A 26,042-nucleotide genomic window follows, 5' to 3' on the forward strand; every position below is an offset into this window, starting at 1 on the left:
AAGTATAATAAAGCTGTTACTGGTTGTGCATTGGTCTTCCTGTCTGTTTCATTGATATATTGAAGCTGCACAGAAGGTTAGGATCCTCAAATTAGGCCTAGAGGGATGAGCCAGAGTAATAGGCAGCGGTTATGAAAAATGATCAGGCATTCTTAATCAATCATTTAGTGCATGAAATATCGTTTTTTTTCTACAGGATGATCACTACCCCATTATGCTTATATGTTTACTTACCACACATACACGCCGTGGTTTCAGCTAGAAAACATTGCTGCCGTTTTATATGCAAAGCAGGAGAAAGATAATTGCTGTCCTTCAACTTCTTAGCTGTACTTCTCCATGTGTACACGTTTCCTACTGTAGTACAGAAGCACAAAGCAATCTTTCCATAGTCTGTGGAAGTAGCTCACTTTTCTGCTGATCTGGGAAGAAAACAGAAATAAAACTGCATTTCTTCTACACTTACTTTGTGATGGAAGCTTTTGTTGGCTCGTGCATGGATGGGTAGGGGCTGCTTGGGTACAGTAATGTTTACTGAAGTGATGGTGGCTACAATGGCACCACGCCTTTACAGCACATCCCCATAAATAATCATAGGAATGGAATTTTATCCCTCATCAATCCACATTTCCCAGCACCCTGTGTGTGTGTGTGTCTTTTAAACAAATGGTGAGTACGCAGCCAGCATCTCATGCTTTAGACTTGTACCACATTTACGGCAAGCATCAATTTGGACATTTGCAGCCTCGTATTTGAACACTCCCAGTGAATGATAAGGAACTGCATGCAAGCAAGTGAGCATGCTGGCAGAGAAGGGATGGAGTTGCCTCCCCTGCAATCCACTATAGAAACCTGCCCAGGAACCTCACCAAAATGCTGGAGAGAATGCACCTCCACAGGGACATACCTCCACATGTGGTGGGGATACCCCCAAATCCAACTCTTCTGGACAGCAATCGTACAAGAAATATGCAAAATAACTAAACACCCCAGAACTAACCATCTTCCAAGATAATGATGCTTACTCACACCCTAACCAGCTCATAACCCACCTACTCTTAGCAGCCAGAAACATCATAGCCAGACACTGGAGAGACCTGTTAGGAGTAAGCATGGACCAATAGTATGGGAAACTGCCTTATTAGAAAAACTAACCAATAAACTGAAACTGACACGGGGACAAATAGAAGAAGATGCCTTCACCCCAGTATGGTTCCCCTTTATCACGTACACAGCAACATGAATCTGCTGACAGCATACGAATCGATCTGGCTAACCTGATTTAAAAATACAAACTCACACCCTGCTCACACACAAAACCAAATCTCACTACAGCCAACCAAAGACAACCAACCACACCCTAAGCCACCCCCAACCTCTCTCAACACCAAGGAAATACAACAAGTGAATAGCAAGAGAATCCATACAGGTAACGCTGACACAACCCCCCCCCCCCCAAGTAGAATAATAGCATAACTACCCAACCCCACCCATCCGCCATTCCCCCTCCCCTCTTCTGCCCTTTTTCTTCTCCTTCTTCCTAATTGTTTAAACCAGTTCATGAACCAAGAACTTACACATTGACCACTAATAATGAAACATATATTGTAGATATTTTCCCACACTTATTATGCTATTTTTGTGATATACAAATGACATGAGAAAATGTGGTATACTTATTTGCACAACATTACTCTTGTTTATAAAACTCAATAAAATAAAGAAAGAAACCCAGCAGGCTGCCAGAAGAGAGAAGCTCTCTCTTTCACACTAGAAGTCAACTCCACAAGTGCTACAACAAATCTGCAGTATAGAGACTATGTTTTCATTTGTTAAAGAGTGACCACATATATAAAGGTCATTTCCAAACATAGTTTTCTTTGGTTGTGTTCTAAAACACATGTGCAGAGGCAACCAGAAACGATTGCAGGCCTGTTTCTTTGTCGCATTTAAATAGGAGGCCTCTGAATGCCTTTGTACTTAACATCTATCCATTCAAGAGAAGAGCATCTGTATTCATGGATCCATTGCTAACCCGTATGAGTATTCTCATAAATGCAAACCAATTAGTTTTGAGTTACTCAGTGATTCTGCATTAATCCTTTTTATGGCTATTACTGCCCACACTACTACTGCTATGTATTATTTGTATTGTTATTATTTTAAAAAAAGGGATATACACCACTGCTCAGAACAATAGTCTCACAAAGCCGTTTACAGTGACTTAAATATATCAGTAACAATCAATAAAATAGAACAATAAAACGCCATTGCAATCAGACAAATAAACATGAACAAGACTTTTTCCTCTTTCATTTCTGATGGCAGTTGCCTTTTTGCTTTCTTGTTTTTGTTACCTGTTCATTTATTTACAGACTAACCTATACCAAAGCATTCTTCAGTGGCTAGCTTTACCACAGCCTGTCTTCATGCTGACAGTCATAGGAGCCAACTCCTGGGGGCTGAGGTGCCTTCGCCCCCACCCCAACATTTTTTTCAAGTTGCAACCTGTGCTGACAATGAAGGGACAATAAATTACACCAACTGTCCCCTCCTTTGGGTTCATTATTTGTCTTTGATGTTCTGTATTCCGACCCCTCAGTACCAAATATACATATTTGCTTGCCCCACTTCCGTCCACCCCCCCAAAAAATCCACTGACAATTCCTTTATAATATATTCTTTTTCAGTGGTACCTCGGGTTACATATGCTTCAGGTTACAGACTCGCTAACCCAGAAATGGTACCTTGGGTTAAGAACTTTGCTTCAGGATGAGAACAGAAATTGTTCAGCGGCGGTGCAGTGGCAGCAGGAGGTCCCATTAGCTAAAGTGGTGCTTCAGGTTAAGAACAGTTTCAGGTTAAGAACAGACCACCGGAACGAATTAAGTTCTTAACCCGAGGTACCACCGTATAAGAAATTTCATATTCATCCCTCAGTGGAAAATGCACATATGTGGGAAATGGTATGTATGTATTTCATCCTCTTTGGGGAATCTTTGGCTGTGGGAAATGGTTATGCTAGCATTCCCCATTGATGTCCCTGGGGTAGAAGAGGGCATCCCATCCCATGACAGAGTCATACAGAGTGCACTGTATGACATATCCCATGCTGGATGCCGAGGGATGTCCCTAGTTATATTAGACTTGGACTACTGCAACACGCTCTACATAGGGCTACCTTTGAAGGTGACCCGGAAACTACAAGTAATCCAGAATGCAGCAGGTAAACTGGTGACTGGGAGTGGCCACTGAGACCACATAACATTGGTCTTGAAAGACCTACATTGGCTCCCAGTACGTTTTCAAGCACAATTCAGTGTGTTGGTGCTGACCTAAACGGCCTCAGTCCAGTATACCTGAAGGAGCGTCTCCACCCCCATCGTTCAGCCTGGACACTGAGGTCCAGCTCTGAGGGCCTTCTGGTGGTTCCCTCACTGCGAGAAGTAAGGTTACAGGGAGCCAGCAGGAGGGCCTTCTCGGTAGTGGCACCCACCCTGTGCTACTCCCATTAGATGTCAAAGAAATAAACAACTATCTGACGTTTAGAAGATAGAAGGCAGCCCTGTTTAGAGAAGTTTTTAATTATTGATGTTTTAATGTATTTTTAATTTTTTGTTGGAAGCCGCCCAGAGGGGCTGTGGAAACCCAGCCAGATGGGCGGAGTATAAATAATTTTTGTTGTTGTTGTTGTTGTTGTTGTTGTTGTTGTTGTTGTTGTTGTTAACTACTCGCTTGCATGCTTCAAGGGCTATGAATGCAGAGACAGTGTGATAGCAACATCACTCTGTCGCAGCATGGCAAGAATGGGAAGTTGCCACAATCGGGTCAGACCTGATTCCTTTTAAGAAATGCTTCAGCCCCACCCATCACATGAGGTTCTCTCCCAGAATCAGATGGGGATAGAAATCAATGAAATACTTAACTCTGCTCATGAAGAAAGCATTACTCTTCCCCAGGGTTCTTTCATTATAGAAGCCCTCTCTCCACACCCATTCTTCTCATAAATGATCGGCATTTTGCTAGTATGAAGTAATTGAACAAATACATGATCATGCTACTTTGTCACATTAATATTTAATTGATCAAACTTCTAACAAACGGTTGCTGCTAATGATGACAATTAGAGTTAATGAGAAAATTTCAAGACATGTTTTTGTGCAAGTTGATACACAGCTTTCCCCATGCATTAGTGACCTTTTGGAAATTAGAATACAGTGAAAAATCCACCTGCCTAAATTCTTGGGTTGGCACGCATAGCATGTGGTCCTTTGTGGCCTCAAACATGTGGCTTGGATCTTAAAGTCCTGGCTTCAAATGTTGGCTTTTGCAGGAAGCCTCACTGGATTGCATGGGCAAATCATTGCCTCATTTCTTTATTGCTAGCATTGGTATAATAGTAGCCTTCATTGCAGCAAAAGAAAGGTTAAACTGTAAAAGTACTATAGAAATAATAATAATAATAATAATAATGTCACCAATACAAGTCTACGATTGGTCAGCTATGCTATTTTGATAGCATTATATTTACATTGGGCTATAGAAGGGGGCAAAATTAAAGGTCATGTTAATATAGGATAACTTATCCCAAAATTTATCAGAACTAACCGTTCTGGTGTTCTTTTGCTCCCTTGCATTCTTCTCCAATAAGTCAGAAGGTCTGATTACATCTTTAAAGCATGCAGATGTTGATTTGGTAGGTTAAATATGAACATCCTAATATAATAGGTTAAAAAAAAATCTGCCATGACTATATGTGGGGACTTGTCGATTCCTGCCACTATGTTGTTTTGGTTTTGCCAAATTTCCTTTAGAGGTGTACAGCCCACAGCACACTTTCTGCTCTGGTCTTCTGTCTTCTATTCATATGCTTTCAGTCAGGCTTGTGGTGCACTGTGAGAACCTACAACTGTGGTGAGGAACCTATGGCTCTCCATGGGTTGTTGTTGTTTAGTCGTTCAGTCATGTTCGACTCTTTGTAACCCCATGGACCAGAGCACGCCAGGCACTCCTGTCTTCCACTGGCTCCCGCACTGTGGTCAAACTCATGCTGGTAGCTTCAAGAACACTGTCCAACCATCTCGTCCTCTGTCGTCCCCTTCTCCTTGTGCCCTCCATCTTTCCCAACATCAGGGTCTTTTCCAGGGAGTCTTCTTTTCTCATGAGGTGGCCAATGTATTGGAGCCTCAGCTTCAGGATCTGTCCTTCAGTGAGCACTCAGGGCTGATTTCCTTCAGAATGGATAGGTTTGATCTTCTTGCAGTCCATGGGACTCTCAAGAGTCTCCTCCAGCACCATAATTCAAAAGCATCAATTCTTCGGCGATCAGCCTTCTTTATGGTCCAGCTCTCACTTCCATACATCACTACTGGGAAAACCATAGATTTTCTCCATGGGTAGCGGATGATAACTCCCTTCATCCCTGGCTCTCTTGGCTATGTTGGCTGGGTGCTGATGATGGAAGATGGAGTCTAACAACCTCTGGAAGGTTACAGGCCTACAACAACTCCCAAGCTGTCTCCAGCTTTTGCAACCCTCATCCTCAGGCTACATAACCTCTAGAAAATTCATAACTGAAGATACCATTTTGTGCTGTTTGTTGCCCAATAGTGAAGATTAGATAGACGTTCTTGCAGATAGGAGCAAGAAGATAAAAAGAGTAATAGACCCCCAAACTCTTTCCTGTGATTTTGTTGCTAAGTGTGGCAAAGGCTGGGAGTACAAAGACCTGAATTAATTCCACTTTATTCACAGCAAATTCTCAGGAGTGATTAAAGCTGAACTGGGATTCCTGATAGACGTGGCATGTTTGTGGAGCAAATTTTACCTACTGTAGCTGCATGTCCTCCAAACACAGGCGGGTGAAAGCTTGTGGGACTGTTAAGTGGAAGCTTCACCTGCCTGTCTGTATTGCAAGATCGCTATAGCAACCAGAGATAAATCAAGAAAATAGCCTCTTTTGTAAGTTGGTTAATAGGCACAACATGCTTCTTTAGAAAATCCAACTATTCTTTCAATAGACTTTGATTGAAAGTCAGCCTTTTCTACAGACACATTCACATTCACATCTAGTAGCAGCTTGTATGGCTGTCCAAGGCCTAATTTATTACCCTTTAAAGATCGCGCAAAGAAAAAATGGTTCTCAGAAAATGTTTACATTCAGAGGCATAAGCACAGTGCCACAATAGAACATCCTTTTGTTCTCTATGCAGAATATTAATCTTTGAGCTGCTGCTCATTTCATCCACTCCCATCCTCCCCATCTCTCCTTTTATTTGGCTAGCTATATTCCTGCCTTGTTATTGAATTCTTGGCCGTTCTAAGAGTTTGTTAGTGATGACAGGCAAGCAGATTTCTCTTGTATTGGATTTTCCCCCTTCTCAGAAAGCTTGGCAAGTTGATGCATTTCTCGAGCTTTTAAAACTTGTTTGAGGTAAGGGTCGCCTGGCATTCCATTGGTGTGGGGTTTTGCTTAGGGGCAAACCAGAGGTATTGGCAGCAGGACAGTGAATTTACACATTTGTGGTTGGGATTTATCTCTGGGTGCTTTCCTATAAAACAAGTGCACTCATGGCATCAGAGTTTGACTTGGGAGATAGCTGCCTTTGTGGGACAGGGGTGGGAATAGACTGTGGGGGAGGGGTCTGAATGGACCGTTTTTGCTGTTCAAAACAGCTCCCCGTCCCCCTCTTTCTGAGGGTGGATTGGTGCTTAAAAACCTATAACTGCTGCCATCAAACCCAACTTACGGCACCCGCAGACCGTCAGCATTTTAGGGGAATGATTTAAGGGCATACCCGGAAATTTAGTCTTGTGCCATTAAAGTGCTGTGCTGCCCCAGCGCAACAAATCTGCTTTAAAAAGGAAGCAGACTTTTTGCAGTTAGAAAAGCAGCAGGTAAATGCATTGTAAAATATGGAATGAACTAACGATTAAGGGGAAGACATAGTCATTATCATATAATCTCCCTGCAAAATATTCAGAATGAATGCTCCAACAAAGACCAGATATAATCCATTAGTACTTTTTTTAATCAGAAAATTCATTTTTTTTTAAAAAAAAAAAGCACCCCACCTTACAACTTCTTTCGATTACAGTCAAGAGCAAGGATATTTGTGATTGACATGCAATTTTGAGTTCCTTTCAAACCTCCAATGGGGGAACAGGTTCCTTCATTTTATCGAATCATCAAAAAAGCCAGAATTTGAAGGGAGTGAGGGGGTGCGCGCGCGTAGGAATGTAATGAAGGCAGCCCCAGGCCCTTTGATGTAAGGATGAGAGTTAGAGATCATTGATTGAAAGAGAAGATTTCCCTCAAAGGCACTGGGAAACACTCAGCATCTCTGTTGCTTTCTCACATGGGACAAAGGTGAGGTCAAAAAAGAAAAAATAAGAAAAAATATTGAACGTTTGTTATTACAACAATTATCGACCTTTGCTGGTTGAGATCAGAAGTTAAAGTAAAGTAGAAACTGTATTACTACAGAGAAAGCCAAACATATAGCAAACTGCAAGAAAAAAAAAATTAAGCTCTGCCCTGATAAGAAGACCATTTGCACAGGAGGCCATAAAGAGCCCATCTACTTCATCACCCTCTTTCAAAGAATAGTGAGTCAGGCGTATGCTTCTGGGAAACCCACAAGCAGGGCATGGGAAAGGATTGTAGCTTAGTGGCAGCTGTTGGTGACTTGTGCAAGTTGGTGGTTCATCAAACCTCGACTAGTAATGTATCTGCAGAGTATGAGGAGCTACAGTAGAGTCTTCAGATATTTCCTGCTCCTAGCACAACACCTTCTTCCAGAGTCCCCAGTTAAGGGAAAAACTCTTCTTCCACACAGTTCAAAGTAACAAAGTGCTTATTGTCTCCAAAGCTAAACACTACTATCTACTATATACAGTTATTTGGGTCTTAGAAGGAAAGATACATATGCAAAGAGAGATTCATTAGCACCATCACCATGCTAGCTAACACTGCTGTGTTAAACCCACAGCCTCTTCCCTTGGCTCTGACAGATTCAGAATCAGGCCCTGACAGCAAACAGGGCAGCATCAGGACATAGACATGAACATAATGCTATACCCATCTCGACATGTAGGCATATCTCCCGAACCAATAGAATAGGGAATGACTTAGCAGGTCGTACACTTGATCGCGCTGTTGTTGCTACGGTAACCCCTGTGCACCTGGTACTCTTATCTCAGAACATCCAGGCATGGGGGATGTGCTCCTCAAGACATGTGACCGAGCACTGTGGAATTTGACCCATTGTTCCCATTACACCAACAGTAGAGCACCTGCCAGGTTCCATCCCCAGCATCTCTAGGTTGGGGGGGGGGGGAGAACGACGACTCCTTTCTGAAACCCTGGAGAGCCACTGCCAGCTACATTATTGAGCCAGATGGACCAGTTGTCTGACTCGGTATATAAGGGTTCCTAACAGGCATTCAGAGTATGGCATTCAGAGTATGTTCCCTGCTGGTTTCACATATCTTCAATCATAAGTCTACTTTCCCCCATTTTGTTGGGGGTGGGCATGGAGACAGCAGAAAAACCAATATTTAAATTGTGTGCATTTCCCTCTAAAGTATGCTTTTTCATGATAGATAGATGCACTCTGATCTGTGCATTAGTTGGTAACGGGCAAATCTGGTTGATTCTCTTAAACGTGAGGATTGAACCCTTATATCGAAGAAACACTCTCACACAAATATTCACGAAATACCAGTTTTATTACAAAGAAAAGCACAGGGAGACTGCATGTGCATTAACTAATGTGAATTTAACCATATAGGAGATATTAGAATCATAGAGTTGTAGAGCTGGAAGGGATCATGAGGATCATCTAGTCCAACCACTTGGAGTGCAGGAATCTTTTTGACCAACGTGGTGCTCAAACCCATAACCCTGAGATTAAGAGTCTCGTGCTCTACCGACTGAGCTATCCCATATGCGGGGTTGCACTTAGAGCTAATGCATTCACATACACTTAACTCTTAGAGAAGGAGAAGCCCTACTCTACAAGCAGAGAGAATGTGGTTTGAGCATAACCTTTTGCCACGAAAACCCAGAACGATAGGAGCAAAGTTTTACCTGTCTTAACTCTTGATGGAGCAATGGAAGACAAATACAGGACTGGTCTTTGACAGTAATGTGGAGGGCCAAGAAAATTGTTGGGCGGGGGATTGTGGGAGAGTATAACTCCATTTGCCCCTCCCCAACCCCCCTGCTTTTACTGCTGAACAAACCGTTGCTGGCTGGATTCAACATCACACATGCAACGAGAAAGAGATCTTAAGGTACCTCTTTTTCATTTGTACATTTATTGCATCAAAAGAGTGATTCTCGCTACTCCCCCGCCCCCTTATCCATTCTGGTCTCACATATGGGATTAATTATACAAGACAAATGGTTCCATGAAAATTCGCTTCTTTCTGTGAGATTGTTTTCTTATTATTTCCACTTTTCAGATGCTTGTTTGAATGACTGATGAACTTGATTGCTTCCAATGTTTGATAGGCAAATAATCCACTCGGGTCCGTGTGTGTGTGTGTGTGTGTGTGCCTATGTGTGAGAGAGAGGGAACATTCATTTTTAATTTACTCTGTTTACTTTGAGAGATTGCCAAGAAGTGATTCACATATTCCAGTACAGAGGGTTTTACTTTTGTGCTGTGGGACAAAAGATTGTTGCACATATACTGTTACCTAAAAGGAAGCTGAATGTTATTTATTTGTGGCGATACAAGAACACTATCCATGTTGTATAACCACTTGTGTTCTACTTTAAAGATCTACCAGATCTTTTATTCTCTAGTTACCTAAGAGCAAGCTGAATATTGCTTATTTGTGTGGATAGAAGAACACTATCATTGTTATGCAACCAACCTTGTTCTGTTCTACCAAATTGTTCCTGGATAGCTTGCAAAGAGGGGGGCAAACATTTTGCTATTTAATGGCAATGAATCATCGCACAACATCCTTATGCCACTTCCATGTATCCATTGTTCAGCATTGTATAATATAGTTTTAATCTATCTTCTGCTGGTGACATTTTTCCTTTTAGATAAATAATTTCCTCAGGGACAGATACATGAAACCTTCTTATGCGGCCCCACTCAGTCTCAGAGGCACTTGTAGCTTGATCCATAACCTAATTAAACTCAAATAATTGGAGGCAAACTTTTCTAGTGGGAACATGCCAGGGCTCATGTATACTTTGTGCTACGGAATAAGTAAATGCATAAATAAATACAAATCCTATAGCCCCATATTCTGTGCTGAGCAAGGCTGAATTCTGCAATATGTTGTGTTTATATATTGGCTTATTGTGTATAATTATTATTTTGCTTTAGCTGGTTTTGGAGAAGCGCAAAGGGGCATCAAACAAAGCTTAGCCTTTTGACAGCTGGAATCCTGTTCAGCTCCAGCTTTGGTTTCTCTGATTCAGGTATAGCCCACACACTGATTGCATTTAGATATAATGATAAACTGATTGCACTTAGATATAATGATAAACTCTGTTTTATCACTGGAGGCAGAAATGCTTCCAGTTGCTGGAAATCGTTGGAGGAAACTGACCTCTGTTGCTCACATCCTGCTTGCAGGTTTCCCACAGGTATCTGGTTGGCCACAGTGAGAACATAGTGCTGTACTAAATGGACCATTGCTTTTGTTTTAACCACAGTTTAGCATTGTGCCCAAATCCCCATTGATGGCTAATCTTAACTGTGGTTTATTGAAACAAGCCAATTTCATACAACATAGTTTAACGTTGGCTTTTTCCCAGCAAGGCACAGTTTGTCTGGGGTTAGGCATAACACTAAATTGTGGTTGTTACAAACAGAAGCAAAAACTCATAATCTCCTCCTTGTGGCCACATCAGAGTACAGGATGGGGTGCATGCATGAGCTTGAGGTTTGCCCATTAGCATAACATTAATAGCGCAAAAAAATTTCAAGGAGCATATTGCTGATAGTTGAATGACACGGGAGTCAAATATGTGGCAAAGGAGGAAAAGGTGATTGCAGAAAAGCTGATTGAATTGTTTGCATCTGTCTTTTAATGCCAGAAGATGTTGGGCAGTTCCCTAAACTAGCTTTCTCGGGAAAGGGGAGCCAAGTTAAGAGATGAAGTCTTAGGCCTTATTAACAAATTAAAATGAACAAATCACTAGATCCAGATGGCATCCCTCCAAGTGCAAATGTGAAAGTGCTTATCTTTTAACAAAAAAATTGAGATCAGCCCCCATAGATGAGTACTGGAAATTGAGTTTCTCCCCCAAAAATAGGTATCTAGAGATAATCTGGGAAACGACAGGCAAGTTAGTTTAACATCTGTTGCAGGAAAACTGGCAAAAACATTATTAAATGTAGACTTACCAAGCATATAGAAGAACTTACTATATCAGAGAGCAAGTTGTTGTGAAACAGAACAGGTGTGGCTTTCAATAGCATTACTCCTGTCCACTAGCCTTTTAGAGTTCTGTGAGAGTGTCAACAAGGAAAAGAATGGATGTGGTCCAGTTAACATGTATAGGTTTGCACTGTAGATGAGCACTGAAATAATGGGCTTCAGATATCATTATATTCTGCTATTGAGGTAAGGTTCTTGTACGTCAGGGGTTGGAAACCTGTGGCCCTCCAGATGTTGCTGAACCCTAACTCTTACTATCCTGGTCATGCCGCGTAGGACTAATGGGAGTTAGTCCCATTGCTGCTGTTAGTTATTCCTCCAGACAAATCCATATTCTGCACTTTGGGATTTCAATATTTCAGTTACTCCAGGACTCCCTCCCTCGCGATAATGTTGTAGCTTCTTGTCAAATAATTATCGTAGTCATATATTTAGATTAGAAGAAAATGTAAACATGTATTATTCTTACGAACAAATGTGTGAAAACTGGGACATTGCTTATTTTAGATGAATTACGTCAAATGCTTTGTGTTGGGTTGGATAGGTAGGTTTGTTATCCCCCCTCCCCAATACCTACATAAGACAGCTGGAGCCATTCAGAATGTTTGTACTTGGGAAGTGGACAAATCTGCGATTAATGTAATCCTGTTTATTTGACTGATATTGTGTATATTTAATGAAGTATTGTTGCTGTTTCTTGAACATTTTAAAAACAAGTAAGTCTAGGAAATATGAGAAGTAGAAAAAAATAATTTTTAATATATTCCTTTAAATAAAATGACTACAGTGAGGGTAATTGAGTGTAGGACCAGGTAGTGCCCTCCAGATGTTTTGTATTAGAACTTCTATCATATCTGAAGAACCCTACATCAGCTACCCTTGCAATGGAAAATGGAAACTAGAGGTTGTAGCCAACGAAACCCTACTTAGAGTGGACCCATTGAAATATATGGGCCTAACTGAACCATGCCCATTAATTTCAGTGGGTCGAGAACTAGCATTAGGTAGGAATAGCTCTGTGTAAAATATTTGTTAGCAATGTATTAAGTCCATGTATTTTAATTTCTTGCCATATACAATCGTACCTTGGAAGTCGAACGGAATCCGTTCCGGAAGTCAACTTCCAAAAGTTCGGAAATCAAAGCACGGCTTCAGATTGGCTGCAGGAAGGTCCTGCAGCCAGTCAGAATCTGTGGAAGCCCTGTTGGACTTTCGGCTTCCAAAAATAGTTCGCAAACCGGAACAGTCACTTCTGGGTTTGTGTTGTTAAGAAGCCAAAACATTTGAGAACAAAGCTGTTCGAAAACCAAGGTACAGCTGTATATCTCTATCTATATTGATATATCTATCTTTGAATTACTCCAGACGTGATAGCAGAGGTGTTGAATTTTATCCATCAAGAAATTTAAGAAATCTGCGTAGCTTGGGCATTAAGACCCTTTGGTAACCCTAGTCCTAAAGACTTCACTTTGGATCCTTACGCACATCTGGTAGCCAAGCTGTTTGGCTGCTTTGCATTAACACCCTGGGCAAAGCAGTTAGGAAGAGTGAATCTGTGTTCTCCGTGCCCTCATGTCACACTTAAACAGCATTTCACTTCGAAAATAAACCTCCCACCCGCCCAAGTGTTGTGTGAGTAGTTTATGTTAGAAAAAGGAATGCTAACTGGCCCAAGAGGCCAGAATAGAGGAATCTAAGCAACAACCTGACAGCTAAGCAGCCTTGCAGGACAGGATCCCTGGAGCTTGGGCTGCAGGACTCATGTTTCCACTGTTGTCGTAGTGTCTGGATTTGCCCTGGGTGAGAAACGGGCTTGTTGACTCTGCAGCATGGGAAAGCGCCTATCACAGATTGACTGCAGAGATGGCTTAGCCAGCCGTTCCCCGTCTCCAGCCTTCCCAAGTGTTATGAAAAGAGTTGTTTTAAAATGTTTGGCTTGGCCCCTCTGCCACACAATAAATTGTTATCTGAAACAATAGAGAACAAAGGAGGGGGGGAAAGTCATAAATACATATCAGGAAATGCAAAGCCCCATTTTGGTGCGTGGAGCCGCAAGGGCATTGGGTTTCATTGACTCGAGTCTCTGTAGAAAGCAGTCTGCCCCACAGGAAGGCCCTGCATTCCTGTCCTTTCCGTGAACTTGCCTGAAAGGAATACAGGAGTTATTGGGTAATCAAGGCTTGTCAGCACCTTGGTTATGCAGCATGGTTCAATCCGATAATGTGAATGGAACCAGTAATAGCGCTGATGAAAAGCACGCTGGTTTGAAAGGGGCCTTGAATGATTTTTTTGTTCATTTTCTGTTTACATGTAATGTGTTATTGATGTCATTACCTTTATAACACAGCTGCTTGTTTCATAGAAAAACTGGGAATTAGTCACTATTTTTTTTAAAAGAGAGAGGGAGAGGAAAGAGAGAGAGAGAGAGGGAATGAGAAGCGGGATGGGGTGAGGGTGGGAGAAAGAAAGAAAGAACGAAAGAAAGAAAGAAAGAAACCCTGTTACGTGAAGAAAATTGCATTCGAATGCCGCAACTGAAACATATTGATTTTCTGGCACAGACTTTTTAGATTAAAAATGCCAATGCTAAATCCTTTCATGACCTATGGTTCATATGAAGTTCACGTGTCATTTACTATTATTCTGGAAAAAAGCAGAATCTTTAATGAAAACATGGTTGGGAGGAAAGTCTTGACTTGCTAGCATTTGCATGCCATTGTCATAATGCAGGGCTGAGGGCTGAATGAGCTGCTGCTGCTGCTGCATCTCAAAATACTTTGTTTTAAAGTGCAGCCCATTCGTCTTTTTTTTAATTGCTTGTGTGTCTTTCTTTTATTTCCCGCTTGATCTTTAGACCTCTTAATTTTTCTCACTTCATTCAGCCCTTGTTCATTGATTGCATTAAACAGGGAGGAACACACTGCCCCCCTTTGCTTACACCAAGTTGGTAACTCTTGATTTCATTTTATGTATAATTTTGATCTGTGGCACAGAAGAAGATCTCACATTTGTAGAGATGCTTGGTGTAGCATCAGACGCTCTATCATTATTTTCGGCAACTTACATACCAGTTTGTTGTTTCTTTTTAAAGCCCACTAGAATGTTTGGTGTTTATGTGTGTGAGAGCAAATCCTGTTCTTGTAAAGGCCTAGGAAAGCCAATTGGATGTTTACTATCTTCAGATGGTCCATATGTGTGTGTATGTGCACATAGGTCTTCAACTCATATGAAAAGCGCCCTGTAGTCCTGGGGTATTCCAGTATGCATAAAGATCTCTGTACAAGCAAATACAGTGGTACATTGGTTCTCAAACCCCTTGGTATTCAAACAACTTGGAACCCAAACACTGCAAACCCAGAAGTAAGTGTTCCGGTTTGCGAACCTTTTTCGGAAGCTGAACGTGCTCCGTTTTGAGTGCCACACTTCTGTTTTGAGTGTTACGCTAACAATTTGAGTGTTATGCTTCCGATTTGAGTGCCACACTTCCGTTTTGAGTGTTGCACCGAGGTCTGTCTGTTTTTGCTATTTATTTTGCGTTTTTGTTTTTGCGGCTCTGGTTTTGTGGTTGTGTGGAACCCAGTTCAGCTACTGATTGATTGATTGATTGATTGATTGTGTGACTGCAGCACATGGTTTATTGCTTTCGTTTTATGGATCAATGGTCTCATTAGATAGCAAAATTCATGTTAAATTGCTGTTTTAGGGGTTGTTTTTAAAAGTCTAGAACGGATTAATCTATTTTGCATTACTTTCTATGGGAAAGTGCGCCTTGGTTTTGGAATGCTTTGGTTTTGGAATGGACTTCCAGAACAGATTAAGTTTGAGAACCAAGGTACCACTGTACGCATATATTCTATCTTCTATGATTAGGGGATCCCCTGCATGTGTGCATTGGGACCCTCATCTGCACACTCATTATGGATGTTTGTCTTCAGTTAAAGTATTAGTGGCTAAGATCAACTGCTTGCTTCATATTATGCCTTCAGGAGTGACCTGTACTGTATCAGATTTTGCTGTGTTATCATAGTCATATGCAGTGACTCTGAAATCAGTTATCTAAAAGTTGGTTATCCAAATGTCCAGATTAGCCTAATTAACAGTGTATGCAATTACATGGTTTCAGAAGAGAGTAACACATCTGAAAACAGTAATGCTCAAGTATCTGAACTTTTGCTTATGCAAATAAAACATAAAATTGCCTTCTAGCTTTGGATTACAGCTATCAGAAAAATTTGTGTTTGGACCATTTTAGCTAAATGTTGTTGATATTCCTGATTTCCACATTTCATATCTCTGGGTTTAAACTGGTTTCGGGTACTTTATTTTTTTTTTTTAAAAAAGAAATGCTTTAAGTATAGGAGAATTTGTCTATTTCTGATATTTTTGCATATTTTTACCCAAAATTCTGTTCCATTTCCACATTAATCTGCATTAAAAAAAATATTTAACATGAATGTACTTAAATCTGTTTTTCTCTAAAAATGGATATTTAAATGTAGGTTTTGTCCCAGAGCATGTACTTTAAAGAGACATAGTTTGATACATATATCCAAACTGTCTAGAACTGTTATACCAAATATTTTCATGAGCAGTCAACTAGTTTGCAAGGGGTTATTATTATTTTGTTGTTGTTTCAACATTCTAAACATTTTTCCTCTTTTGACAGGGGTTTTATGAATGCTCTTGCCCTCCAGTCAAATATTGGTTTCTGAGCATTCTTCCAGTGCTCACATTTCTGAAGTTAAGCCTAGGAATTCTATATTGATAAGACTGCAGCCTGGAGTCGATAAAATGAATGTGATGTCAAATATGCTACATTATCTTCCCAATATAAGTGGGTAATATGCCAATAAGGAAAGATAGGATGATGAGGCAATGCCTTTTTAAACTGAGAAAGGAAAATTTCTAGCATAATCCTTTTACTTTCTTTTAAGTCGGATCAATTTTCACTTTGCTCAGATTGCTAATTGCTCTTTAAACCAAATGGATGACGTTTTGCTCAATTACCATAAAATAAATATGGAGATCTTCCAAACTGAATTTAATTTGTTATTTTACCTTCACCCTGGCCCGATGCTGAAAAGTCACTGACAATACTCCCATAGGATATAGGCCAGGGACAAGTAAAATGAGTCAGAAGGTCAAATAAATTCTTGTAAATATGGATAGAGACTGTTTTCAGAAAGTCTCTCAGAAAGTCTGTTTTCAGAAATATACTCAGAGTCGAGAGTGGATTTCATGCTCTTTATTCAGCTCATAGTGGTGAGGAGGAATAAAAGTCCCCTCAAAGTATCTGCTTTATATACATTATTTACACAATGGGCTGCACGTGATTGGCTGATTCTGGAATTTTCCTGTAGGCCAATCAGGTTGTGGATTCACTTCCATCTGGAGCTGGATTGGGTGGCTCCTGCAGATTAATCAGACTGCTGCATTGTTCTAGGACCAATCAGACTGCTGCATTCTGGATCCTATTGTTCTAGGACCAATCAGACTGCTGCATTTTGGATCCTATTCAACTCAGTACATAACAGTCTCTTATCCACCTCACATGCTGTTTACTTCAACATCGTACGTCCTATTGAAACGTAGACAGGAGAATTGACGTGGATGATACTCCTTAGTGATACTGACCAATGATCAATGGCCTGTGTCAGCTGTTTTCGTTGTTCAGAGATGTGACTCCTCCTAGCTTCCCACCTGTTCTCTCTCTCCACAACAGAGAGACAGCATGGCACACTAAGCAAAAACAACCAAAGCCAGAATATGGAAGCAGAGGGTGGGATTTAATAGAGACCTCCCAAAACCTGGAGCAGGCACTGGCCAATGGTTTTCAAAGTGTGAAACAGGTTTCCCTAAAGCAGTGTGAGCAGTTGTTAGGACAGCCCAAGTTCCTTTCCAAGCTCCATTCCATGGACAGGTTTTGATGCAGCTTGAATGTACTATTTGCATTATTTTAGATCAAGAGATAGGTGCAGACTACTGGTTTGCCGAGCCCAGCGTTGCTTACTCTGACTTGGCAGCAGCTATCTAGGATTTTTCCTTTCACCTGTTTCCAAAAGATTGAACCTGCTCCCCACTATGGAACCTTTATCCACTCCATTAACTATAGGCTATTGTTTTGACTAACAGCAATGAGACCAAGAACCTTATTCAGACGTTGTTCTTCTCCTTAGTGGTTGCATAAACAAGGTTGCAAAGCACTTGGGGAACCTCAGCTAGCACACCAGGTTCCCTTCATTTGCCCTTCAGTGCATGGAGGGTGGCAGGGCAGGGTGATTGGGATAATAACAATCATCATCATCATCATCATCATCATTACATTCATATGCTCCCTATCTGACTGGGTTGCCCCAGCCACTCTGGGCTGCTTCCAACAAATTAAAAAACAGTAAGATATCAGACATTAAGAACTTCCTTATACAGGGCTGACTTCAGGTATCTTCTAAAGGTTATATAGTTACCAGTACTCATCTCCTTAACATCTGATGGGAGGGCAATCCATAGGGTGGGTGCCACTACCAAGAAGGCCCTCTGCCTGGTTCCCTATAGCTTTACTTCTCGTATTGAGGAAACCGCCAGAAGGCCCTTAGAGCTGGACCTCAGTGTCCAGGCTGAACAATGGGGATGGAGATGCTCCTTCAGGTATGCAGGGCTCTAAAGGTGAGTACAATGACTTTGAATTATGCTCGGAAACATACTGGGAACCAGTATAGATCCTTTAGGGCCGGTGTTATATTGTCCCAGCGGCCGCTCCCGGGATGCAGTGGAGTAGACCTAAATAGCGTATCCCTGCTCTCCCCATGCTTTTCTAATTGTGTGATGAAAAGAACGCATGAATAGATACAATGGTTAGTGAAATCTCCTGCAATTTGCCTCTTTTTAACATTATTGGCAGCCTTTTCTTTTCAGTCCAGTCCATGCATATCAAAGTTTCCCATTTTTGTTTTGCCTTTCTTACCATGGGAAAGTTCAAGCAGTTTTGTTTTTTCAATTATTTTATCCATTTCAGAAGAGTGTGTGTGTGTATGTGTGTGTGTGTGTGTGTGTGTGTGTGTGAGAGAGAGAGAGAGAGAGAGAGAGAGAGAGAGAGCGCAAATCCTTCTTAGGGCACTTCTGTGAAATTGATAAATTGCAGATGTGTTGGTAGTAGAAGAGAATAAGCTAACTTCATAGGGATTAAACATGGTCTCGGTGCGGAAAGTAAGTGTAGATAAAACATTAGCAACACATCACTTGCTTGTGTTCCAATAGAAAATTTCTTCTGAAATGTTTGGGTTTAACACTAATTAGGAGTCCCTCCCCTTCCTTCCATCTAGCTGTGCTTAAGTCTAACTGTTGAGGATATTGGACACAGGAGAGATAAATATTACAAGTTTGTTTCCCTGTAAATCTCTGCTATGATTTCAAACTTTTGTGCTGTATGATTTGACAAGGCAAGAGGAAGAAACTATATTCCTTTGGGAAGGAGCGTTTCTGCATTTTCAGCTGAACTAAAGCTTGCCTTTCTCACCTGGAAATGCGATTGAATTTGAATTGAGAGCAGCTGGTTCCAGGTCAGGAGTCAGAGCAAACATGATCAGGAAGGAGCTAGATTTGGAGAAAGTACCAACTGCTTAGAAGTTTGGATGGTGATTTGTTTATGTAGAAGAAATGGGTTCATGGTCAGAGTGCAGGGCAGGGTGTTCCACCACGCATGAGGGAATAAATTTGTCATGTGGTTCTACGGTTCACAACACAGGACAAAATACAGAAGCTCTTGTGGAGTCAAGAAGGGAGGGCGGAATTTTCACCATTTTAGCTCTCGGGGATTCTACACCCTTGTGCAAATTAATTGAAACAAACAATGTAGTTTATTGTACAAAACTCACCTACGGGACCGCCTCTCCTGGTTTGCCCCACAGAGGAACTTATGGTCTTCAAATAAAAACATCTTGAAGGTCCCAGGCCACAGAGAGGTTAGGCTGGCCTCAACTAGAGCCAGGGCTTTTTCGGCTGTGGCTCCAACCTGCTGGAACGCTCTGTCACAAGAGACAAGGGCCCTGCAGGACTTGACATCTTTCCACGGGGCCTGCAAGACAGAGCTGTTCCACCAGGCCTTTGGTCAGGGCGCAGCCTGACTCCCTCCTTTGGCAATCTTTACAAAACTTTAGTTTATGGTTGCCATCAATTTTGATTTTAATTAATTTTTATAATGTTTTTATAATGTTGCACTGTTTTAGTGTTGTTAGCTGCCCTGAGCCCGGCTTCGGCTGGGGAGGGCGGGATATAAATTATTATTATTATTATTATTATTATTATTATTATTATTATTATTATTATTATTATTTTATTATATATATTACTATCATTATATTATATTATTATTATTATTATTTACATGTACAAAACTCACATATACGTACATTAGTAATGGATATGACCGCCACTATTTTTAAGCAGCATTTGAACTTGGTTTGGCACGGAGTCTACTAGTTTCGAACAGTCACTGTTGATTTTCGGATCCCTGTAACACACTGGAATCAGCGCCTGAATGAGCTTCTCCATAGTCGTACACTCTACAGCACAGAGGCGACTTTTACATTTAGCCCACAAATTCTCAATGGGATTTACATCTGGGGAATTCCCTGGCCAATCAAATACCTGTATTTGCTGCTCTGTCATGAATTTCTTCACCACTTTAGACAGGGGGCTAGGTCCTGCTGCAATATCCCAGTACTGTCAGGATACCTCTTTTCCAGCTCTGGAATAAACTCTCTTTCGTAGAACCTCAATATATTGTGGTGAGTGCATCATTCCTTCTTTCGACACCATAATGATCAACTGACTTTTCCTGTTTGTTTTGAGTACAGGATTACAAGTAAGATAGAAAACATGCTTTGTTTCAATTAATTTGCACATGGGTGTAGATTTAGCCTATGGTTTTCTTATCAGTGTATGTGTGTCTGAATGTTTTTTTAGGAAAGAAAAGGTGAAATGTGAACTAGGTACTGGTTTAAATATCCAGCAGAAATTGGGCAGGCATCCTTGCTTTTGACTTTCAGGCATCTCTTGGAAGACCTTTTTATGCTGAGGGGCCTTTGCAGCTGTTTTAATAGCCAGCCACTTTTAGGATTATTAGCATTGTTTTTAATGGTGTTTTATAGTCATACACCATTCTGATATTTTATGATACGATGGTACAGAAATACTTTTATAAACAAACAAACTCTGAAGAAGAGTTTGATCAACATCAGGAGGCGAAGATTGCATTTGGTAAGTTTATCTTGAAAACCTGGCAATGATGTGCAGTTTTTCTTTCAAGGACATTTCTGTTATAACTAGTAAGTTTCTTGCACGGTGCTCCTCCAACTAGCACCCAGTTGTTGTTGCTTTGTAAAAGCTTTTTAATCATATTATAATGTATACAAAAGAGAGCGAACAATTATAACAGATAAAAATTTAAAGATTTTTTTAAAAAACCTATAAATCAGGCATGTAGAGTTAAAATAACAAAGTCCAAGTAAACACTCAACAATATCAGATTATTAAGTATAGTTGCAGATTTGCCAGGGTTGTAACGAAGGTTGTCTTGAAAAGGATGGTTCCACTGTATATGTCATAAAAGGTAAAGAACCCCATGGCGGTTAAGTCCAGTCAAAGGCAACTATGGGCTCATCTTGCTTTCAGGCCGAGGGAGCCAGTGTTTGTCCACAGACAGCTTTCCGGGTCATGTGGCCAGCATGACTAAACCACTTCTGGGGTAATGGAACACTGTGACGGAAACCAGAGCGTACAGAAATGCTGTTTACCTTCCTGCCACAGCAGTACCTATTTAACTACTTGCACTGGCGTGCTTTCAAATTGCTAGGTTGGCAGGAGCTGGGACAGAGCAACGGGAGCTCACCCCGTTGCGGGGATTCGAACCACCGAGCTTCTGATCGGCAAGCCCAGGAGGCTCAGTGGTTTAGACCACAACCCCACCCTCTGTATATGTCATAAAAGAATGCCAGATCATATAAAAAGTGTCTGGATGTTCTAGTCCTTTGCGTAATCTCAAAATGTGCATAATTTTATCTCTTATAACTATATTCCAGCGTGTGGAACAAAGCGTCCAGTGTTAGATTTTGGGCTGTTTTCCATTGAGTTGCAATTACTGGTTGTGCTGCTAAGATCATTTATAAGACCAATTCTTTTGATAATATATTATCAGCATCATAAAAAATATCCAGTGACATTTGGACAAGCTAGCACCCAGTTACATTCCATAGAGGTTGTTAAAATTTCCTGGTGCCTGAGCAGCAACATGAAAAATCTCTCATTGCTAGGGTGGCCATGTGTCCTATTTTGTAGAGGACAGTTCTCCAGTGAATGAGGTCATCTGTTTGAAGGGCTGTCTGTCCAATCCTGGTTTAAAAATGAAGAACCAAAAGAAGAGAGATTAAGGGCTGGGAAGTTGATAGTCAACAGTGAGCAACATGAAAGCGACTGAGAGTCTTCTTCACCACAATGGTGAGATGTATTGTATTTCTACTCAAAGTAAAGTAATTCTTTACAAATTTGCAGCTAGGCATGTAAATTGGCATCTACACATTTTTGTGAATCAGTTCTCTGTTGCCCTTTTTGGGGGGTGATGCATAGGCAGCAACCCTAATTGTAGCTGCAACAGAGAATATGGCAGCGAGAGGAAATGCTGTATCCTCTCTGCGAATAAGAAAACCTACCTAATTTGTATTTAAGGTCTTGAGGGAAATGATCTAATAAACTTAACCTATCAGTTGCAGTTGCTATTTGAAGACTCATCAAGAGCAAGAGGATTGATAGTAATGAAAAGTGGTACTTCCTGTGTCTCCAAAAAGGAAATGAGCAATTCTGGCAATTGCCAGTCAGCCCTAAGCCTAATATCCGTGACTTGCAAAATAATGAGACTTGTAGGGAGAGAAGAATAGGCTAATGGCCCCATAACTTATGTTCAGCGTGGCTTTGCAGCAAACAAATCACGCTAGATAAACTTGATTGTTTGGATTATCTAATTAGTGGTGAAGGACAAAATGGTGGAAGTACTGCATCTGGACTGTTAAGAAACCATTTGTGATAGCGGTTCGTAAGGAGAGGAAACATAAACGAAAGATGGTCTTTTAAGGCTAGGCAAGTAAGGTTTGTGCTATTTAATTTATTTGATGCTTTAAAAGTGAAAGCCCTATGATGTTGGGTGGAGATTTCTATCCATATTTCACAGATCAGCTGGTTTGTGTCCAGGATAGGACCACAATAATATAGATCTCTGACAAATTGACTGATCAGGGCTTACAAAAGCAAGTACTGTTTTCATCTGCATTTACTCAGCAGCTGGTTCCATTGTCCCGACATTTCCCTAACTGTTCATTTCTGCATTATATTTAACCATTCACGTGACGTAAAATTCACTTTCAGAAATATAGCACAAGTTTAGCATGCATTTCTGTGTTACTTGCAAACAGAATATTTTCCTGGAAGCAAATAACATGGAAATGACCACTAAAGTTGCCACATATTCTGCTATTTTTCTGGGAGTGGCTTTTACATTATGTGAAAGCTCAAATATAATGTAGATATTAACAGTTAGGGATACATTGGGGGGAAACTGTTGTGTGGATTTATCCTTAGAAGATAAAGAATTGCCAAAACCTTCCTCTTTCATTGCTAGTATTGTTCCACTAGCCAAGTAGTGATGTCCACCAATTTGGATGGCTTTAAAAGAGGATACGCAGGTGGCGCTGTGGGTTAAAGCCTCAGCGCCTAGGACTTGCCGATTGAAAGGTCGGCGGTTCGAATCCCTGCGGCGGGGTGCGCTCCCGCTGCTCGGTCCCAGCACCTGCCAACCTAGCAGTTCGAAAGCACCTCCGGGTGCAAGTAGATAAATAGGGACCGCTTACCAGCGGGAAGGTAAACGGCGTTTCCGTGTGCAGCTCTGGCTCGCCAGAGCAGCGATGTCACGCTGGCCACGTGACCCGGAAGTGTCTCCGGACAGCGCTGGCCCCTGGCCTCTTAAGTGAGATGGGCGCACAACCCCAGAGTCTGTCAAGACTGGCCCGTACGGGCAGGTGTACCTTTACCTTTACCTTAAAAGAGGATTAGAAAAAATCATGGAGGATAAAGTTGCATACCCTCCACCGTTTCTATGATGAAAATAGGGCTGTCCTATTTGATGATGATGATGATGATGATACCGATACCCCACCCATCTGACTGGGTTGCCGCAGCCACTCTGGATGGCTTCCAACATATATAAAAACAAAATAAAACATTAAACATTAAAAAACTTCCCTATACAGGGCTGCCTTCAGAGGTCTTCCAAAGGTTGTACAGTTACTGATCTCCTTGGCTTGGGGCTCGCAGAACTCCATACCCTCCAACATTTCTCTGATGAAAATAGGGACATCCTAAGGAAAAGCGGGAAATTCCAGGATCAAATCAGAAATCAGGACGGCTTCTGTAAATCTGGGACTATTCCTGGAAAATAGGGACACTTAGAAGGTCTGAAACTGCCATTGGCTACTCTCCATCTTGGCTACATTCTGCCTCCACTGTCAGAGGCAAGCTGCCTCTGATTATTAGTTGCTGGGAGCTGCAGGTAGGAAGAGTGCTGTTGTACTCAAGGGTCAGCTCACAAACTTCCTGCAGGCATCTGGTTGGCCTCTGGGACTATATGCTGTTCTAGATGGGCCTTTGGCTTGATCCTGCAGGCTCTTCTTAATAGTGTCAGAACCAATATAACATTATTGCTTAGCCCTATCTCGTGTGCCACCTTGCTTCTGTTCTTAGCACAGGTGACCTAGTCTCAAAACAATTTGACGGGCAATTTTAGGTTCCCACTTAACATAAGCTTTCCTGCTTGTGGCTTTCAGTGCTAACCAAGCGTCACAGAAATGAGAATACAACAATTCCCTTTGGCTGTTCCATGCGCATGGCAAGCAATGCTAGCTTTCAATTGATGTTCTAGGCTCTTTGCGTCTCGGATCTTTTATTTATCTCTGTCGTGTATAACTGCTTGCCTGCTGTCCCTCATATTAAATGTATCTACTCATGTGGTTGTGTTGTGTGAAGGTATGTGTTGCCTTCAAAGCTCACTGAAATGACCAACCCAGTTTCTTTAATTATACACAAGTCTATGTAACTCAGTTGTACTAAGAGAGTCATCCATGAGTTTTTTGTCTTTGTGCAAGGATCCACAGTTCCAGACTTTGGTGCAGAAGGGAAAAAAAAAAATCATTGGCTTAAGACTGTTGTGTTGCTTTGTCTGATGTGACATTTATATGGTATCGTGGTTCACCAGGACCCAGGTTATAAGACGTAATTGGAATAAGAATCAGTTGGCACTCACTGATGACTTATTTCTGCATTGGTGGTATACCAGGCTCACACAGAGTGGCATAAAGTATGTGTTTTTTATGGGCACACTTTACAATACATTTAACGCAAAGTTTGCTGTTGACTACAAGATCTTCCTTTTACAAATATCATGTACACCGCAAACTGAATCAAGACCCTGGTGTGGTGGTTAAGGATGCTGTAATTTGTAGTCCTCGCTGTGGTCTCAGTTCAGTTCATGGCAGGGTGTGACTACTATTTGCTTAAGTGGAAAGCTGTTCTGGGCTTTTCAGCAATACAAATTGAGGGGCAGACTCCCTTTCCAGATCAAAACTATTGCAAACAAAGGGTTAACTCCCCTGTCCTCCATGTATCAGGGTCCCGATTTGGGGCCACCACCAAACTGGTTACTGGTGGAAAGAGAAATCCTGTACTTAAAGGCAAACCGTGAGATGAACTTAATGTGTTATTTTGGCCCCATGGAGCACTTTGGGAATGATATTTTGAAACACCAAGAAGTTGAGATAAGAGGAAATTATGTTCTTCCTTTCTGTCTGTTCCCTTCACTCATCAGCTTCCTGTTTTCTGAATGCAGAGGTACTGGATCATGGCCAAAAGGTGCAATCCGGCTCCATTAAAGCCAGCTGGGACTTTGCCACCAAGCACATGGATTTTAAAAAATGGTTAAAAATAAAAGGTAAGCTGCTAGGAAGAGCAAATGTGCAGCTTGAAGAAACTAGAGCTTCTGTAAGATAACCAGTGTATATACAAAGCAGAAGGAAATAGTAAATCCAGGGCAGAAGGGGTATTTGGTGGTTGTTCTTCAAAGATGTTTTTAATCACAGTTTCCTTTTTAAAGCGGGATTCATTTATGTCTACATACATTAAATAGTTCTTGCAAAATCTAAGTGAATAATTTAGATATATTTTAAGCACATTTCCTAGGAAAGGTTGCACTGCTTCTCTGCTGCTTGTTTATTGGATTCAGATTATAACACATTCTGAATTTCATTTTAAAATTCACCACTGTCCATTCTGCCGGTGCAATTTTAGGTTAACTATATTTTATCCGCAGTTGCTATATTTGGTTCTCGAGTTATTATTGCAGTTCCTTGGGGTATATTTAAATCCACCTTATTGTAATAGATTATGGAATAGAGTGTCTAATATGTCTAATGTAGAATAAATGACTATAATGATTTATGATGCAGCACTTCACTTTTATTGAACATAAGGATCATTGTACTAAAATGGATGGTGTATTGCTGCTTTAGCATAAAATACTGAATAACATATTCAAG

At 41.1% G+C, this 26,042-nt stretch overlaps 1 protein-coding gene across 10 annotated transcripts in view; it reads left to right on the top strand.

Moving 5' to 3' along the window:
* RARB (retinoic acid receptor beta) overlaps nucleotides 1-26,042 on the top strand; it is a 343,315-nt gene that overhangs the window by 171,620 nt on the left and 145,653 nt on the right. For 7 of the 10 annotated variants that reach the window (XM_083705963.1, XM_083705968.1, XM_083705964.1 and 4 more), the window contains one exon: nucleotides 25,316-25,438. The exons of the other annotated variants lie outside the window; for them this stretch is intronic. In XM_083705963.1, the coding sequence (XP_083562089.1) occupies nucleotides 25,316-25,438 (123 nt within the window). The remainder of the gene's footprint in view (nucleotides 1-25,315; nucleotides 25,439-26,042) is intronic. 10 annotated transcript variants of the gene reach the window in all.

The sequence above is a fragment of the Podarcis gaigeae genome (genome assembly GCF_964106915.1).
Source record: "Podarcis gaigeae genome assembly, chromosome: 12".
NCBI classification, from domain to species: Eukaryota; Metazoa; Chordata; class Lepidosauria; order Squamata; family Lacertidae; genus Podarcis; species Podarcis gaigeae.